At 44.2% G+C, this 20,257-nt stretch overlaps 1 protein-coding gene across 3 annotated transcripts in view; it reads right to left on the bottom strand.

The window, feature by feature from the left end:
* Window positions 1–15,408, bottom strand: part of gpatch8 (G patch domain containing 8) — a 65,518-nt gene extending 50,110 nt beyond the window's left edge. Inside the window, exons 1-2 of one of the 3 annotated variants that reach the window (XM_088906003.1) lie at window positions 15,295–15,408; window positions 1,958–2,032 (exon numbers count right to left, since the gene is read on the bottom strand). In XM_088906003.1, coding sequence (XP_088762129.1) covers window positions 1,958–2,032; window positions 15,295–15,339 — 120 coding nt within the window. In that variant the 5' untranslated portion in view covers window positions 15,340–15,408. The remainder of the gene's footprint in view (window positions 1–1,957; window positions 2,033–15,294) is intronic. The other 2 variants (XM_088906004.1, XM_088906005.1) reach the window with 2 other exon arrangements.
* Window positions 15,409–20,257: the final 4,849 nt, after the last annotated feature.

Raw genomic sequence — 20,257 nt, 5'->3', positions numbered from 1 at the left:
AGCAGCTCAAGGACATTTGAAAGATAGCAGGCATTTCGAATTCCCAGAGTCATTCTGGAGACAAAAAATTCCTTTTTGAAGCACCAGTAAAGTGATGTCACAATATTTCTTTTTTTAAATCGACAATAAACTGTTACACACCAATGCTTGTCACAATGTCAAATGATGAGATGCTTCAGTACTTCACTGTGATACCTACTAGATATATGAGAATCTACAGAAGTAACAAGCACAACAGCACTTACTGGCATCCTTACTGCACCAGACTGTTCCCATATACAGTGCTGTTTAACAACGCTGGCCAGTATCCAAGTTACATTAGTATGACACACTCATGAGAAAGCAAATAAAAATACGAGCTGGGTTAGTGTGTGACCAAATATCTCAGATTTAATAAATGCATAACAGCACTCAATAATGTTGTGATTAAACATTTTTTCTAAATAATCTGCACGAATAACTACAGCATGTGACAATGTGATGTCAACTTACATATTGCTATGTACTTACAGTATCACAAATCCTGTAATTAATTCTTTCATGGTACTAGCTGTGGGTTGATTTTAATTCAATGCACCTGCAACTAGTGTGACACTAGCCACACATCTTTTTAACAAATGTATTTGAGCTGCTTTGTTCTGTCTCTAATTATACCAAAAACTATCATATCATTGCGAAACCACAGCTAAAATGAATGGAGGCCTGATTTATAATGATGCAATGTCTATTTAAAAATCAAGCTTTTATAACTACAGTAGTTACATGCTAGTACTATACCCCAGTTTGAACTATAAATGAATCTATACCGAAGTACACTGTTTACTTTAACTAGTCTATTTTTTTAATCAACTTATCCAAGTTAACTTTGATGGCTGTCAAAGCAGTCTTTATCCGATTCGATTTTAGTCGAATAGGAGAAAAAAATTCCCCGTGCAATATAAATATTAATAGTTTTCTAGCCATTAAGGACAGGGTGTCTAGTCTCCCAATTCTAAAGCCAGTCTCAGAAACTCATCACACGTTTCACAAGCACAGCCCTAACAGATATAACATCTAATATCTTAATACCCGAGAATCTGTCCCCAGCTGTTCAGCAGCAAGACGATAAACCAAACCAGTGGCAAGAAAGCACACCAGTGTGCAATTAGCACGCACACGCTGGCAGAGCAGCAGCGCGGACCCCTTTAAAGGCCACTCTCTGCCGGAGTCTTTGCTCCCATGCAGCTGTAAAGACTGGCTCATTACATACAGGCTAGGGAGGCTGGCTCAGAGCAGTGACGCAATGCCTTCTGCAGTCCACGCAAGGGCGACACACTGCACAGACCCTTCTGCAGGCCCACCTGCGTGACAGCCACCTCCTTCAGCTCCATAGGAAAACGCTAAAAGCCGATTATTTTTCCACTTCAATGTGTGAAAGTAGTTTTGCACATGGCGTCCTTGAAACGACCAAGGAGAACTCCGGACTGTAAGGAATGCTTTCTCATTCAATGCGCCACTATGGTCTGCATTTCCAATTTTGGGCAAGGGGTTCGACCTTATGAGTCATACCATGAGACAGTACATTATCCACTCCACTCAACACACAATCCGCACATGCAAATGTAACTGTATTTCTACCAAAAAAAATAGGGAAAAAAAAAGGATCACGTAAAAGTAACATTAAAAAAACCAAAATCTAGCATTCTTACAAAAACAAAAAAAAAAACAATTAGAAACTGACAGTTTTACAATTGATTACAAAGAAAACAAGAGGATTTACAGTATTCTAATGGGATATGAAAGTACATCAAGTAAAGCCTGCTCATTTGAGAATGATGGGGTGGAGAAATCTATCATACAGGGGGTGGGGGGTTGGGGGTGGGGGATTGGGCTCCTATCCCTGGCTGGGCTCTCATCCATTCGCACACACTGCCGCAGCCAGCCTGCTCCCAGAGGCCAGTGACAGGCGGAGCCTTACCGATTCAATGGGCTTGTCCAGGGACGCCTGCTCCAGCTCCAGCTGCCCCTCCTCATACTGATCGAAGTGATTTCCCTGCAAGGCAAACACAGCAGCGGTCAGTGCCAGGAGACAAAAAGAGAACAAACGCTGAATAATTCTAACCCTGTAGGGCTTATAACTACCATATAACACGGCCTTGAAACACAGGCAGCAGATTTCCAAAGCCAGCTATAAATACGCAGTTACATCCATAAACGAGGTAATTATGTATGTGCAGAGACTTCTGTAAACTATGCGAGAACCACTTCATATAAAATTAGCAAGGATGTAAGAACTGCAAAATTCCTTCTGTTGTGTACATAATAAAAACCACCATGCTTTGAGGTTCTGGTCGCGTCAACAAACAAGTCTGAAATTTGATCTCCAGCGCAGTCTCCAGCAGATATTCTTTCGCCGTGACATGGCAAGACACAGATCTGCGTGGCTGTGCCCCGACAGAGGGCAGCAGTGATGGGCGAGTGTCCTAACTGGAGGCACTCCTGAAGGGTTAAAGGGGTAACACAGAATGACAGACAAAATTAAACCGATGCATGAAGCTTCTCTTAATCCAACACGTACACGAAGGCCTTACACCCGTACCACTTCTGATCTTTCGTGAAGAGCAAAGAAAAGCTGTGTTAGAATGGTTAAACCACAAGCTGGTGGACAAAATAGCAACCCTCAATCCGATAAACGGATTGTTTCTCTAGCAGATAGTGCGCAGCTGGCTGGCTTGAAGAGCCACAAAAGACAGACTTCCTTCACTCTCCCTGACTGGGAAAAATCCACATCTCTCAAGCCGCAACAGTGTGAGGAAACTAGACAAACTAGCCAAACACTGAGTTGCACGGCTTGTATGACACAGGTCCATATCCCCTGCAGGCTGTTCCTGCTGCTTACAGAGGCCCAGCTACATTCAAGGTAGGGGGTCCTAATACTCTGGCCAGTGAGGGTAAGCTCTGCCTTATGGTGAGGAATCCATAAGGAAAGAGCAGGGTGCTCAGAGCAGCATGAAGATGAAACACTCCAGCCTTGACTAATGAACCATATTGCTGGTCTGTGGTTAATTGGCAGAGGTCCAACTCCAGCGATACCTTGTCCCCGCACAAAAGGATTACAATTTCATTACTGCACTTCAGAAAACTAAATATCAAGCTTCATTTTCTCATTAGAATTGCGTTGTCTGGCTGGTGGCAGGAAGCCATGACGGCCTTTCCTGTTTATAGCAGCGAAACTCCATGGGAGTATGGACAGAAACCAGACCACGCTTCACTTCTGCCTTTCCATTACCCTTCATTGGTAAAGACCAGAGGACTTCTTTTACTGGCTTGAGGACTGCAGTTGGGACAAGGTGTGGGAAGTAAAGCAAGAGGAGGCAGCAGCATGGAAGAGTGGTTAGCGCCCTGGATTCCAGACCAACTGACTTATCTGACTTCGTAAAGGATTTAAAAAGGAAGGGTTTCTCTACACTTCCATGACGTCACCTAACGTCTGCTGAGAGTCCTCATAAAACATGTACACAGCATTGAAGACAGGGCCCTGGCGGAGCTCTTGCTGAAACTATAGTTTACAGTAAGACTGGATAGCTCATAGTTCAAGAGGGTCCTGATCCTAGTCCAATCCATACCATATTTAGGCTCTAAGCTATGATTCAGGCTGGCATTACTGAGTTAGAGATCAACAAACCAGGTCATTTTACAAGCAAAGCAAAAGAATAAAAAAGCCAAATGCTTTACTCAAAGGAATGCAGTGAAAGTGCAGCAAGATAACTCCATATTCTATACTAATTATCTTCTATTCAGCAGCTACTACTTAGGGTAGGGAAGTTCCTGCAGGCTTATCAGTGATAACTGTGCAGGGAGTTTCTGAGGCTACTCCTATATTATGAAATGGGGATGTTTTAAGTATATAAAGGGGAAGAGTTTTTAGTACAGACTTTAAAACTTAATTAACTTGATGCAACTTGACAGGAGGATAATTATGATAAATGTTAAGAGACTAGTTTGAAAGGAGGAGTTAAACTTCATTTCTAAATGTGTTCTTTGCAAGAGGGAAGATCAGTTCTCGGGCACTTCAGCGTTTTTCGCAGGTGCTCTCTTTAACGGCAGTGAGCTGGCTATCTGTGGGCTTCCCCCACTGCAGTGTTGCTCTGCAGGAGGTATGCAGGGACAGGCTGAGCAGCAGCGATATGCAGCCTGAAAGTACATAAGCTGTGTGCAAAGAATGACAATCGGGCGGCATCCAACCTTGACCTGCTGCTACATCTAACAAAAACAACCTAAAATCTAACGAAGCCCAATTGCTCCAGCTTCTACATCATTTGGTCTCTACTGAAAACCATCAAGCTATTTATTACCGTCCTTCCTAAACAGAACAGAAGAAAGGTTAAAAACGAGAGAGGGCCATTAAGCCTATCTAATCCATTAAGAAGGAGCTGAATTATTTTTATAAAAGAACAGCATCTTTGCTTTCATCACCTCAGACATCACACAGACCTGCGGATGCTTGCCTGTGTGTATGTGGAATAACAAAAAGTAGTGCTCAGACAGCTTCATGTATGCTGTGTATGATTAACACACCTACTCAGGCCCCTCATTCAATAATTCAAGCAGCACTCATTAAAAACATCAGCTATTCCACTAGCAAGGGGCAGTTCTGAAAGATTGTAAGAATAACAGAGCTAAGGAAGCACACAGACCTCTGCCAAAAATTCAACTTCTGAGTGCTGATGTGGTTCCAGACCAGCAGCCCAGTCTCATCGTTAACGGCTGCATTCATTCAGCTACTGAACTCACCCAGATCTGTGTCACACTCCCAGCTAATCAAACTACACCCTTACACCACTGTTCCTTCAGTTCCAGTCTAGTAGATCAGCTTGATTGATACCTCCAGCTATGGGGCCTCTTGCTATAAGTAGCAATAGATAACAAGTATTCAGCCACGGAAATCGATTTCAGCTTTCATTCAGTTATTATAACCAATATGTGCAGAGTTCATGGTGAACACCAGAGGAAGAGCTATAGAAAATATGAGCTGCAGAATAAGAGAAAAACATGCACAGGCCCTTATGTTGAAATTAGGGCTGCAGAACCCTTGAACTCCGGTCAGTTTGTGAGAAAGGAAACACTCAATGAGGAACATAAAAAAAAAACATTTATTGCACGGACACAACAAAATACTAATCACATTAACAATCAAAGCCCTCTATCATAATATGACCACCACAAAACCCCACTCACTTACTCTGCTACAGATTCTCATCCGCTTTTAAAATAAACAACCCCTTAAGCCAAAACGCCAAAGTTACACAGCTTGTGGCCCAAGAATCTGGACATTCCTGATCTCATGGCAAGATACACTGTTTCTATGCGGTACGCTTGTTCTGCCCTTGACTAAGATGATTTGGCTATAACATTTTACAGGCGAGCCCTGGGCTGAAACAAGGCAAGAAAGGTTACACCCCTGGAAGCAAGTGAAAAAAAATATTTAAAGAATTTGTTGCTGTTAACATAACACAAACGTTTGAATAGCTATTCTTTAACATCACTGAAAAGCACAGCTGACCTCAGCAGCAGGGTTTAATTAAAAAAATCCTCCCCTTTCACTAGAATTATTTGCTGAATTGCTCATGGCCTACTGAGACCTGCTTCACAGAGCAAATAAGTGCAAAGTTGTAGATCTGGCAAGTAACTGGGGTCTCACATTTTCTTTCATCAAACATGTTTAATGCCTCCTGAACAGCTCGGGGAATATTACATATACCCAGATCTAGAGAAACCAGGCAAAATATCACTTCTCAGATCAGCGCCGACAGAGAGGATAAACTTCATTAGTCAATTTCTTGGTCCAACTAAAAAGTGTTTTCAATGCTGCCCGTGTACGAACAAGTCACTGAAAGTACTCAGCTGCTCAGGAGTGCGATGGCTGCTTGCAGCTTTTCCGCTTCGTTATTCGAAAAAGGAGGCGCTGTCGTGTGCTCGTTCTGCCTCGCGCCTCCTGTAAAGGTGTTCTCCGGGGATTTAGCCAAGGAAAGTGAAAAGCATGACCAGGTGGCCAGGCTGGTGGAAACGGCTGTTTTCGGGAGCTCGGAGAAGAGGGACGTGCCTGCACGCCCCGTATTGAATGCGTGAGGGAGGGGGCATTTTCCCCCCCATGTTAATTCCACCCTGTCCATTGCTTTTTTAAAAGCTTTCATGGAGGGCGACACCAAAAACACTGGCAGGAAAGCTACCCCCCTGCTAGCGCTGATCAAGCTCACAGAGGGAGATCGGAGCTCCCAGCGGCAGCACCTCCTCCGCCACGGCGCGCACTGCGGCACCAGGGCACATGGCACACTGCCTGCGGAACAACCTGGAGCTGCCTGAGCCCCAGCAGCACTGCTGGGTCTGTGGAGGCCGGAAGCCAGCCGTGGCGCTGGCAGCTATGCAGGACTCCAGGAGAGGTCTGGCAAAAGAATCAGGATTACAGCAGCAAGACATCGTGCTGCAACCTGCTGCCCCCCCCCCTTCCTGCACCAGCTCCCAGCTCTTCGCTGCCCAAGACTTGAGAAGCTGAACCCTTCTTCCTCAATCTTAAATGCAAGGATAGGCAGCCTTTCCGGACAGGATCGTTGAACAGAGACAAAGGCGCCATGCCACAATTCCTATCGCATTGCTCCTTCTCTCCGTTTTTAACCCTTGCCCCCTCCAAGTCACAACAACCACACACTCCCTTCGATTCCTGCTGGACGAAACTCTGCCTCCCTTTCCAAGCCGTGACCACTAACCCTCCCGGCCTGGGTCTCACCACAGCACCGCGCTGCCTCTCCCAGGAACCACAACCTCAGAGCTGACTCCCAGACTGCAGCGTCTGCCATGCCTGCACTGTGATGGCCACAGAATGTCATATTGCGCTATTTAATCACAAGCGCAAAGCCATCCAGGCACTGGTTCATAAACTAAACAAATCAAGTCAGGGCTGCCTGACTTCATGTCGGCTCACATTATTTATACTTTGGTCATGTTTTCCATTGCAAGCCAGAGTTATCAGCCTACGATGCATCATGCTGCTCTACTTTAATGCGGATGAGTTTACTAGAGAAAACAATTCACTGTCCTCCAGAAGGAGCTAATCAATCACCTGCTGGATTTATTTTCAGATGGAGATAATAAAAAAAAAGAGAAGAGGGGCCTGCAGCCCGTACTGAAAAGGTGCTGAAACAGACAGAGGGCACACTGTAAATATATTAACACCCCACCTCATGTGCATCTTTACAGTGTGTTCTTTGAAGCAACCATCAGAACCACAGTGCAAGCAGAACAGAGCTTACCAACATTTTTTACTGTCAAGTCTAAGCTTTTAGTCAGGAGGATTATTACAAGAGGAAAGTACCCACACCCCCAAATAAAACACAGAACAATGGTGTTGTGCACTTGAACTTGAGGGTTTTTTTTACAGATTCATGTATAAACATATTTATGCATGACCACAAGGAAACTAGTGAAGGACTACAAGCTCAGCACACAGCGCTGGCTGGTAAAAGCCAGAGTCTGACTAGAACAAGGCTGAATTCCGAGCTTGCTCCAATGACAACTGCAGATGAACCCGGATACGAACTGCAGACAACAAAGAAGCTGCAGAGAGCCAACCACACATTGCCTTTTCTGGAGAAGACGAACAGCCCTGCACAGATGGGCTGACCAGAGTTTTTCCAAAGCAGGCAGATCCTATGCTTTGATCCGTTTTGCTCCGGACACGCACACGCCAATTATGCAAGAAAGCCCATCTGACAAAAACGTCAGCGGGTTTCAAAGGCGTAACCTGCGTAACAAAGGCCTTTTGGAAAAGGATATTTTGCATCTTCTAAGTGACGTGCGCACAACAGGTGGACTCTGAATCCAACTACAATCTGTGCACATGGTTAAGAATAACTGGAGCTACTGTGCTGCACATTCCTCTGAGGAATGAACATGATTGTGGGTGGGAAAAGAAAGCCAGGAGTGTGGAATTCTGGATTCCAGGCTGGCGCAAGCCGGACTGGGCATCCGATACACAGAGCAACAGCACGTTCCGGCACTGGAGTGGGACACGTTTCAAAGGAGAGAAAGACAGCCGCACAAAATCCAAGAAACAAAGCCAAACAGGCAGGTAAGAAGAGCTTGTTCTGGAGAGGTAGGCAGACGCGTTAAGGCAGAATCCAGGGAATTACTGCACACGTACAGGACAACCATTTGGCCGTTTTGATCAAGGGATGGTTTTTGGCGATTATGCAGCATTATGCCTTCTCCATTTTTTATTTTTAATTACTCCCTCTTCCTCTTCAATACACCATGCGCTGTGATAGCCTCAAATCAGCCGTGAGAGCAAGTAAATACCTGGAGACAGGGGCAACACAGGCTGATTAAGTCAGATACTGGTTCAAGTGAAGCCGTTAAGAGCCCAGAAGACATGGTGGCCCTCCGAAGACCAGCAGTGAATGTCTGAGCTGTAGGTCAACACGATGTCACAAACCACTTCACCCAACCACAAAGTGAGCTCCAACCACAGACAGAACATACTGCACAGGCCGACATAAAAGGGAACAAGCTAACTTCGTGGAGCCGAGGCTAGACGTGGGACCAGGAAAAGGGCATTCTTTTCCGTTCATGAAAAACGACTCCATGCTGAATCATCGTTATACACGTCCAGGCTCCATCAAAATTCTTTTGATAAAATCTGAGGGGTGCAGTCAACTGACAACATTTCAAAACAGAACTACAGAAATCTGGCGCCGCACGCAGGAATCACAATGTGGCAGACACACGGCCAACACCGTTTAAATCACGACAGGACAGACGCCAAGAAAGCATCTCTCTCCGGCACCACTGCGCGAGAGACCGTCAAAGTCTCATTCGAGTGGGAAGTTGAACTGAGCCTGTCTTGTTGTTAAAAGTGTTAATAAATAAACAAAAGGAAGATAAAGTATATAAATAAGCACAATTTCCAACCAGTACAGCTTAAAAGCTAAAGCTGAGCACCAGATCCAGAAACCACATATTTCCCAGCTTGCGCTGTCAGTATCAGTCTGTCCCCTCCTCTCTACAATCCTTCTTCTTGCAGTCTGTTCACCATCTGTTGGACGTGTATTAGTTCCTTCTTCCTCTTGACTTGTGCGCTGCCCTTTCTCCTTCTTTCCCCTGACAGGGAACCAGATACCCCACACACACAGGGACTGGATCATTTCTAACAACCAGACACCTGAGACCCTTCAGGACCGAATCATCACACGGGTCAGATTCTACCTGCGTGACTTTCAGGGCTGTCGCTTGACTATCAGAATGAGAGTCATTGACCACTGTGATGCAGAAAAGCACATCCAGCAGTAAGTTTGGCTTTTCAATACTCGTTTAAGAAACCATACACGAGAGAGCTGCATGCAGTCCAAAAACTACATCTGTAGGAAGACAAAACTCCCTCACACATTCCAAATGAAAATATTATATTCACGTTTAAAACAACTTTTCCAACTATATATATTTCAGCAGTATAGTAGTCTACAGAAATGCCAAATATAGAAGTCCTAACTTCTCCCTTTGAGAATCAATCTTTGTGAACAAATACAAAACTGACATAGCAATGAAAGGCTGTGAAAGCCTCTGTGATCACTGCAATTCATTTCGCCACAGAACCTCTGTAGTTTGGTGAAAATAATCACTCATTTGCTGCCATTTTAAAGCAAAGAACGGGCTTCTGGATGTAATGCTATATCCATGCACTGATGCAAAACTGTGGACTACTGGCATGTTAGTTCTCCCTAAACTTACATCCTATACTTGTCTTATTTCATTTATACTTCTAGTTTCCAGAAAGCAGAATATTGGCAGCATATACTTCTGGAACTGTGCGGTGTGATCTCAAGCTCCTTTGTCGTTTAGGGCATGCTCCTCCGACAGCCAGAACACGCATGTAGCAGTGAGGTGGGCTCTGAAGGGCCCTAGATACACACGGAAAGCAACCTGCACAGAGCACTGCGGGGACGTTAAGGACCCTGCCTTATACCGTAAATAGAAAACTGACTTTAAAAAAATAGTTCTGCAAACATATTTGCATGAATTTATGTCAAATAAGATTAATTAACATCTCAAAATTGTATTTCTGAAAATCCCAAAGATTAACCTTCTGGGCCTTATATTGCAATGTTCACTGTTTTAGAGCTTAATATTGTGATTTTTTTTTTTACCATCTTTTAGTTCATTGCATTAAGTGATACTATCGTATTAATGGGTTTCCTCTACAGCCCCGTTACTATTTTACAGTGGGGATAGTGGTATCAAGTGGACCCATGATACAACCAACCAAGCACCACCAGAAGTCAAGGGGACCTTGAGCCTGCTCAACAACTGTGAAGCGACTTGAACTCGAAGCGCTCTCAGAAAGAGATGCCTCATTTCCCCAGCCTGTGCTCACTCTCCTCCAGTACGGCAATGCCCTGCTGACAACACGACAGACGACTTGTATCATCTTTTGAGGACTGTGTGCCTAGGCCCTCATACCTGCCCATGCTGGGTTGATAGAAGTCTGGATGATAGAAAAATAAAAGCAATTAGCAATATGAAATTAAAAACAAAAAAAATAGGCAACCCGACTAAGATGAGATGCGGTGAGCACTCCTTTTTTTCTGCACCATCTATATCGGCAATATTTATACATGACAATGACACAATCCATAAGGAGATTTTCACACCCAACTAGAATGTGATATTGAGGAGTGATAATGTGAGGAAGCAGTGTTAACATCGGAAGGCTATAAGTGCTCTTCCCAAGACACCCAGGAAGACCTGCTCATGCAAAGCAAGAGCCGACTATGGAAGCACGCAAGGCAATGTCATTCTGCTCTTCTGATGCAGCTACACAGAAATTAGGAGCCGCATACAGACTACAGATAATGTCTGTGGTCTATATGTTGTTTTCAGGTGTCCTGATAGTGATTCTATATATCAGCTTCATAAGCTTAATTTAAATACATCAGTCAGGTGCTCAAGAGGTAGAAATCTTATCTTGACCATTAATGAAAATTAGCTCAGGCTTAACAGCGGTCAGAAGGATCCTAACTGTTGGGAGCTGACTCGGTAAATATAAATTTGGTAGCCGAAACCGAGCCCACTCAAACAAGAACGCCTGTGGTGCAAACCTTCCTTGCCAGGACACTTAAGTCATCGGCCTACACACACAATCACCAAGTCCCAGACACCCTGTCAAACCACCACCTCTGAAATAAATTACTGAAAAATTTATTAAGGAAGAAAATACAATATATTTAGATCCACAAAAGACAAAGGCAGTTCACATTAAGCAAACAATGCCAATCAGATGCTACCGAGAGCATTAACCTGCCCTGGAGTGTTGATGTGTATTTAAGCAGCTAAAGGAAATTTAGAGAAGAAAGTAAAAGCGAACTGGCTACTCAGGATGCCCCATTTACACAACGCCATCTTGTACCGTGTGTAGAAGCAGAAGTCTGCCCACCACTGTACTGAAAAGGAGATGTGCTCGCAATAACCTCTGGCTCCAGTTGTGACACAGAGTCTCACTACAGGCTGCTGACTCTCAGAGGTGCAGTCAGGAGGAACTGATTCAGACCTCTGACATTTGCAGTGAGGGCACGGCTACTGCTTTGCACTTAATATTAGCATGGTTCTGTGTTTCTGAGACATGTTTAGGTTTTTCTTTCTGATTTTTTTTTAAGAACTATTCGGGAACTTCAGAAAAATCAGTTGAGCCCACTTAAGGGGCATACAAAGTACAAAACCTTCGAGGTTTAATTCAAACAAGATTTGATTTTGATTCTAGATAGTTAAAATTCTAAATATCCATTATAAGTACGTTATAATTACTACATACTGAATGGAAATAATTATTTTCCATACCATTTAGGTTTCAAATTAACAACAAAGAGAAATATCCTTAAAAATAATTGGTTTGGTCCCATCCCGTCCATATTTTTAAGGCTAGATAAACAATACATATGTGTACAGAATTAAAATAATTAATATTCTATCTTTATAAGCAACACTAACAGATCTCAATTCACCAGCCATGATACACTTAACACAGTGGAGTGTAACAACGGGTCTCATGACAAAAAAGGGGAACTTAAGGTTAAGAAAAAAAAACGCTGCACATCCTTGTCTGCGAAACCAGAAGTCAGTATTTAGAGACAAATGTACCTCCAGCAGCTTAGCAGTATTTTCACACTGTAACTGACAATCCAGATATCTGGCTCTGAACAGCATCACTTCGCAGGCAGAATACAAGCCTTTCAGTGCACCCCTTCTCTCCTGTCTCTGCAGCAGCTACTGCCAGTCCTCTGACGACGTTATTTGCCAGGGAAAATGCCGATGAGCACATCCAGAGTGCGCGTGCACTGCCGCTGAGAATGTCATAACGACTCCATAAAATCTGAGCGCCTGCATCCATCTGAATCCAGCTGGGATCAAGTGTGAACAGGATCCCAAACTGCCTCAAAATCAAGTACTCATTAAAGCAGAGGAGAACTGAAAGAAACTAATGCACAATCAGTCTTCTTGTGGGTCTATTTCTGCAAGGATTCTACAGCCTTTATATCAAAACCTATGAAATTATAAATGACCTCTTACTTAGGTAGGTTAAAAATTGCGATGATAAACACCCCAAGTAACAATTTAGATTTCAAGAAATTCCAGACGGCGTTAATGATCCTCCATACAGGACCTGTCCTTTAAACGGATAAACGTTTAAAACTGACAATGCATCAAATTCCGGGAAAGTGTATATTATAGGAGTACAATGTAGTCCACAAACATTAGAATAATTTGAATAACATGACTTTAATCTGCTTAAAGACCAACAGAAATGAAAATGATTAATGCTGGCCTTCAACGGTTTCAAATGAGGCAGAAATTAAATGTGTTTAAACGAAAAACAACTCTGGTTTGTCTGCACTTCAACTGTTTAATACATGTCTGTCTTCTGTACCTATACTAGGAGCTCTCAACAGGCTGCCAATCACGTATGCCCACACAGGAGGAGATCAGATAGTGTGGAACATTTCCATACACGGAACTGTCAATTCTACAAGGGCTGAACTGCCAAACACCTGGTCACTGTTTTTTACACCAGTAAAAAAAAAAATATAAAAATATTTTATCAGACGAAATCAGTGTAGGATTTTAGTACCAAACGACAAGAGTCAGTCACCCACAAGGACAAGGGCTGAGAAACTTTGACCTACAGAACAGCTCTATTAAATTTTCACTTCTGGTTTTCAGCAAGTTGAGACACTAAGCTGATGTCCACTTCAAACCTTATAGAGTGCCGTACTGAAGCTTTGGAATAAGCTTTTGGAATTTGACGAGTCTACTAAGACAATGACTGAGCAGCCAAATGTATTAGTGAAAGGTTTTCTCCCCCCCATTTACTGTATTAATTCACTTCACAGGATTGTTTTCCTCACCACTTCATAGCCCTAGATTGTTATGTCCCTTTGGAGCAAACAAATGAAGATCCTTAAGATTTATTCCACTGCAAGATTCGCTCAGCTCTTTATTCATTTCAGCAGTTGACGGTGAATTCAACTCTTCGGTGTCTCAGGCCTGCGATGAAACCGAGCGAGGGTCCTGTACTGTATTATCCTTGCTCCAGGCCACACTGGTCACCGGAAAGAAGTCCCAGGGGTCATCGCCATCTGGACGAGAGCGCCTACTCTAAGGAGAAGACAGATGGAACCCATCTGTCACGCCTGCACCACGGTGCAGACTGGGAAATCCCAAGGAAAGACCTTACTCCGCTGGGCTGACAGCTGAGACGACAAACGCACACTGAGGCGACATCAAATGCCCAGGACTGGTCAGAAAAGGAGGAGCTCACGCCAACCCTAACTTCGCAAAACTGCGTCATCATCCAATAAGTTTCAACAGCTTGATGCAAAGAACTGTGGCTCAAGACCATTTTTACTAGCGGCGTGGGGGTGATAAACTAGCAGGTTATAACCAGGTACTGCACAACCACTGCAGGCACAACAGCAACTCCCAGCATCCCACAGCTAGAAGCTCTCCTTATCCCACACTGCTGGCCTGCGGTACACCCCAGCTCCCACACCTCCTCGTCAAACCTCTCCCTGAACTGCCAGACCAGATCCCATTCCCACGGCCTCTTCTTCGGGGAAGAAGCGGCACAACTAATTTAAGCTTAGCAAGCTCCCTAAATTAACACAGCCCAGCAGTGCATCATAACCATCTGATCAGACTTATCATATGCCCCCAAAAAAGAATAACCACTCCAAACTCGACTGCCACCCCTATCAAGAGAGACACACTTCCTCAAGCAGTACATAATCCACCCTCATCGAGCTTTTCTATTACCAGTACAGCAAGATGCTACCAAATATATATAAAATATTTAGCTTGAAAATGCTTCCAGCTTAGAAGTTATTTTGCTGACAAGGAATGGATCTCCTGGGAGTCGACTATGACTAAGACTAAAGCAACAACAGAGAGTGAGGACATCTCTCAGCATTCCTGCAACTTGTATATCTGGTTCTACAGCGCAGAGATCACTACACAAGCCCTCACAGAGGAGGAGGAGGAGGAGGAGGAGGCAGCCAGGAAGGCGTGAGGCTTTTGAATAGGCATCATTGTTTTCAACTTGCCTTTAACTCCAGCTGGTTATCGCCGTGACGACAAGAGTGAAATCAACACCAAAATGTTGCTTTCGCGGGACATAGTTTATTCAGGGGGAAAAAAAAAAAGAGCTCAAGTAGTTTGGATCTCACGAAGTCACATTTTTAAAGAGGGTGGCACTAGAACTCAAAATCCGTCGGAGTATTAACTGGTTAAATGCAGAGCAACATCCGCAGTTTAGAAGGCATGTTAAGCTCTGCTCCGGCGGCGTGGGAAGATGAGATGTGCAATTCGCCATCGCCATTCAGTTCAGGCGGCCATGGCAGCGCGGTAGTGCCCTCCCCGCCGTACCCCGGCCATGCACACACTGCCCCGCACCTCCGAGTAACACCGCACCCCACAACTGCAAGGGCACCGCGCTTCAGAGCACGGCCTGCGGGGAGCAAAACACGGGTCTTCAGCGCCTACAAGCCCTCCTCCCAGCACAGCCCCGAGACCTAGCGCCTTTTTTGTTTACCACCCTGCTAATGCACACAGCGCCGCCTTTGCATTACACCACTTCCCACGGCCCCCAAGGGCGCCCCAAGTAGCTCGATTCATGCTGCATATCCGCGCCCTAACGCGCTTCAGAAACGCTACAGCTTTCCCTTCGCCCGACGAGAACTTCTCCCGCCGCCCGGAACCGGCCGTTTATCCTTTTACCTGGAAATCACGATCCTCGTTGAAACGAGAGAACCTGTCAGCCATTTTCCTGCTGCAGCTCCCGTCGTCTCGTTTTCTGCCCGACCTGGCCCTGCGGCTTCGGAAACGCCTACCGCCGGTGACGAGCGCCGACGAGCACCAATCGCTGCGCCCCTCTGCCCCCCTGATTGACGCGCCCTTTGACCAATCCAAGCAGTGCATCTTTTTTTTTTATTCTGTCGTAGGAGCCTTGCCGAAACCCCAAACATTGACAAGATTGTGTCCAATTGATGGAAGCAATTCTCCTGATGAACAGAACCTTTAACCAATAAAAGCTGGCGAAGAGATGCCCTTTTTTTTCCTCTCGAACTACAGATTGAATGTGTTATGTGTGAGAATTGAGTTACTGTGCCAGGGAAGAAAGCGTGCTTGTGTCCTTAGCTGAATAGCGCACTGTGTACTACCAAACCTATCGACAAGGCGTACGGCTGTTACCTTGTAGTATGAGTTTATCAAGCCTAATCTGAATTTATTTATTGCATAGTGGATTTCAACTGCAGTACGGACAACTGCAGAGAGATCATTCTTAAAAATGGCAATGGTATATTCATGGTTGTAACAGTTTCCTTACTACGCTTGCATTTTTAAAAGTACTCAAATTTTACAGAACGCTTTAGTTTTATTGAAAAAATATACGTGAAAGAAAAATAAAACGTTTTCTTCAGGCTCAGGTCGAATGTAGATTATTTCGTCTTCCCTATCGTTTATGGTCTTTAACCACGCATGAAATTACGGATGACTAATAATAATAATTTAGACGAGTGTCTCGCAAGAGACAAAAAAGCTTTGATACACACAGCATTTTCCTATACTTTTTATTTTTCCAACCTGTCTATTTAAGTGACTCATCTCTTTGAGACAGAAATGTTGCTTTCTGTTAACAATAAGGCGTAATTATATATTACCACCGGCTTTCTTTTACATAATGTATTGCTGTGGAATTAACTTTCCTTTTATCTTCATTTAAAGCAGTCCTATCCGTATTATTATATACACTACTGTGGAAAAGTCTTGGACACAATCAGGTGTCACAATCACAATCAGGTGTATGAAGGTGATGTGCATCAGCAATTTACTCAAAACCTCCACTGGTATTTGGTACAATGATAAAAATTGAGTTATTAACACAGCTTAGCTTGAGTGAGAGAAAAAAACAAGCTTGTCATGTAGTCATTGGTCATCCACATGAATGAAAAACACTTCAAAACATTTGTATCATCATACTCAAACTAGACCAACCATGAGCAGCATATAAGAACATTAAAAAAGACCACAAACAAGAAGTGGACCATCTAATCCACATGGATGGTAGGAGCAAATCCGTAGATATCATTCAGCCATTTCTTGAAAAAACTAAATGGTATCGGCTTCAACAAAATGGCTAAGTAGCTTATTGCTGACAGCCAGACAGTGTAAAACGTGCCGTCTGTTCCCAGTTGTAAATGTACCTTCTAGCAATTTACACTTGTGTGCTGGGGTTCGTGTCTCGGTGTTGATTCTGAAGAGTTTACAATGCCAACGTCTCTGAGGAATTTGAATTCTTGATTTATATATAAAATATGTGAAGTGTTTACCCATTTACGTTTACCAATTAAATGAAATCTGGCCCACGGCCGGGTGTGGCTTGTTATTCACATAATGTGTTCCTCTCTACACATCAAAGGCAACGTTTCGCTCTACGGCACAGAGATCTGATAGGACTTAAAGCCAAGTGGCTACAATTCCGAAGGCAGAGAATAACCGGTGTTGTGCTTCAGCGGAAAGAAAGGAAAACCGAGTGATAAGAGCTGAACAAAGGAAAGTGTCTACGTCTGCCGCACAGCTGAGTCTGTCAGACCGTTCCTAAGTGGGCTTCCTGTTCCCCTCGTCCAACACCGAGTCGGCAGTGAACCAGGACCAGTATGGACCCAGAAACAACAGGGCTGTACCCCTTGTTCCCTGTAGAACAGTGCCCACTACAAAACATCAGCTCACAAACAGCTTTCGTTCTGCTCTTTTACTTGCGTGCTATGTATTGTGCATCACTGAAGCCACTTGTTCTTGAGCTGCATTTATACTGCACTTCACTGACGTACTATTCTGTCCACCGTGCTGGATAGTAACTGTTATAAGGAATGGTGCTTTTTTTAAACCAAAACCGTTAGTAACTGAGGAGCCATGGTGAGAGTAATGTCGTGCAATGCTCATTTACTATCGCAAAGGTTTTATTTTGAGGTGTCACCATGAGCAGAGACGGGCAATCTCCCCTGAAAAGAGAGAAAAATAACGAACAATTAGGAAAGTCAGCCTTGCAATCAGATCGTAAGTCGAGGTGCGCCCCCTGCTGACCATTCTGTGAACGGCCTTCACGGAAGAACACCACGGACTACTACGCGATCGTTATGCCGAACCGCAGGCGGGATTGGTCTGGTCAGGACACTTATCGCATGTTCATTCCAAGCATGTCCCAACATTCCCAGCTGAGCCACTCCTGTTCACTGTTACTAGGTGATGACGATAGGTATTGATGTGGCAAGCAGACATTAAAAAACCTCCTTGGCCTTCTAATGTGAACCCCTTACTATTACTTTATAGACTAGCATACCCCCTTACAGGCAACTTACAAAACCGAACAGCTAGCCAGGTCTTTTACCAGAAAGACAGTACAAAGTTTTTTAGTCACTACTCTACCACCCTCATTTGTTCTTGTGAATATCAACCAAATACAACAACAACAGCAGCAACAACAACAACAATAATAATAATAATTGCTTGCACTTATACATCAATTTAATCAATTTCCCTTCAGTATCAATAAAGTCTTATCTATCTATCTACATGAGGGGGCAGGGCAGTGGCACTGTGGCTCAGGATCTGTGCCTGTGGCTGGAAGGTTGCTGGTTTGTATCCCACGGCTGGCAGAGAAATCCTACTCCGTTGGGCCCCTGAGCAAGGCCCTTCACCCCAACTGCTCCAGGGGCGCCGTATAAATGGCTGACCCTGTGCTCTGACCCCAAGCTTCTCTCTCCCTGTCTGTCCGTGTCTCATGGAGAGCAAGCTGGGGTATGCGAAAAGGCAAATTCCTAATGCAAGAAATTGTACATGGCCAATAAAGTGTTCTTATCTCATATAGCGCTTTTCTGGACACTCCACTCAAAGCGCTTTACAGGTAATGGGGATCCCCTCCACCACCACCAATGTGCAGCCCCACCTGGATGATGCAACTGTAGCCATAGTGGACCAGAACACTCCCCACACACCAGCTACCAGTGAGGTGGAGAAAAGAGAGATGAAGCCAGTTCATAGATGGGGATTATTAGGAGGCCATGATTGGTAAAGGCCAGGGGGAAATTTGGGAATCTGGAATTTTTAATTAACACAGGGAGTCAGGACCAGGGTTTTACGTCTCATTCCAAAGGATGGCGCCTTTTTTTAGAGATAGAAGATTGAATCTTCTTCTGATACAAGATTGAAGAATTCCATCATCTTATTCTGCACTGCTCTTTTGAACAGAAGCTTTGTCTTGCAGAACTGTTTACACTGGTGCAATACACTGGCTTGGGGTTATACTACAGCCTGTTGAAATAAGAAATGACGCAAAATACCAAGTACGGGGCACAGAGTGTAGCCAATATTACTGAGGAGATTCAATTGCATTGTCCCGAAGAGCAGGACAATGAAAATTATTAAAGCCGCAAAAGAACAAATAAACATGTTCTTGATAAAAACGTTCATTTTAACCTAAAGTTCCCTCTTAATTCAGCAGCTTTTCAGTACTCTCTAGCCGATCTGCTGCGCAGTGGGGCTGCAGGTGCAGACTGCTGCTAGTTACCAGGGCGTGAGCTGCACATAAGAGCTCTGCGCCCCTCTGGGATGACGAGCGCTACAGGAATATAATCCCTCCAGCAGAGGGCAGTCTAACCCCGAATTGGGAAGACGCTGAACTATTCTCCCTTTCCTTCCCATACCTTGTGTATCTCAAAATGTGTTTTGTCCAGAATATTCAGGTACATCATTAAGAGCTGATTAAATTTAAAATTGAGGGTGACATGTACGCACACAAAATTAAACTTCTCCGCGGGCAAATTGTTAAACAATGAATTTGGGCCATTGATTCCAGCGAGGGTGCAGGACAATGTGTGCGTGAGGGGGTATATCAGCTACTTCAGTTTCGGGAACCACGACGAAAGCTTTCCAGCACATTGGAGGTGTCTTAGTAATACATTAACACTTGGAACCTCTCTACAGAAATTTCCAGAGTCTCTTCTGAAAACCCACAGGGCATGTCTGTAGAAACCGTCAAGTTATTTTTGTAAGGATGAAGTAATCTGTCTGTACTTGAGAGGTGTCCAGGGAGAATTTACTACGGCTTTTACTAGCTGCCCAGATATTAACCTCATAGGTTGCAGAGATTTCTACTTTAGCTGAAGCACAAGAATGGTTGCAACCAAGAGCCCATCCAGATTGATTGGTAGGTTGTAGCTAATTGATCCAAGGATCTCCTCCAGTCATTGTTTGATGGAAACAAGGGTCAACGTGACTGGGTAGCTTGTTCCCAACTCCCACAACCCTGTGCGTAAAGCAGTGGGCCCTGTTCTTAGTTTTAAATTAAACTTCCATGTCCTTTACACTTGTGCCTGCTGGGTCATTTGTCACAGTGAATTCCGAAGAAGTCCGGTGGGTTGATTTTTTTTTCAATGCCTTTGGAGGATTTCAAATCTGTTTTAGGTCCCCTTGCAGTCTCCCCTGTTCAAGACTAAAAGGATTCAGTTCCCTCACGTCAGTGTAGGTCAATGTAGTTCAAGACATTGCGGAGCAGGCATTACTTAAATCAGTCCTGCCACTGAAATAATTTCTGTGGTGCCCAGGCGATCAGTACAGGGTTCGATTCTAGCCAGGAGTGCGTTCTAAGTGGAGTTTGTTCTCTTGGTTTCATCGCACGGTC

Source organism: Atractosteus spatula, chromosome 26 (assembly GCF_055471065.1).
Source record: "Atractosteus spatula isolate fAtrSpa1 chromosome 26, fAtrSpa1.hap1, whole genome shotgun sequence".
NCBI classification, from domain to species: Eukaryota; Metazoa; Chordata; class Actinopteri; order Semionotiformes; family Lepisosteidae; genus Atractosteus; species Atractosteus spatula.
This window is presented reverse-complemented; position numbering and strand designations above follow the sequence as displayed.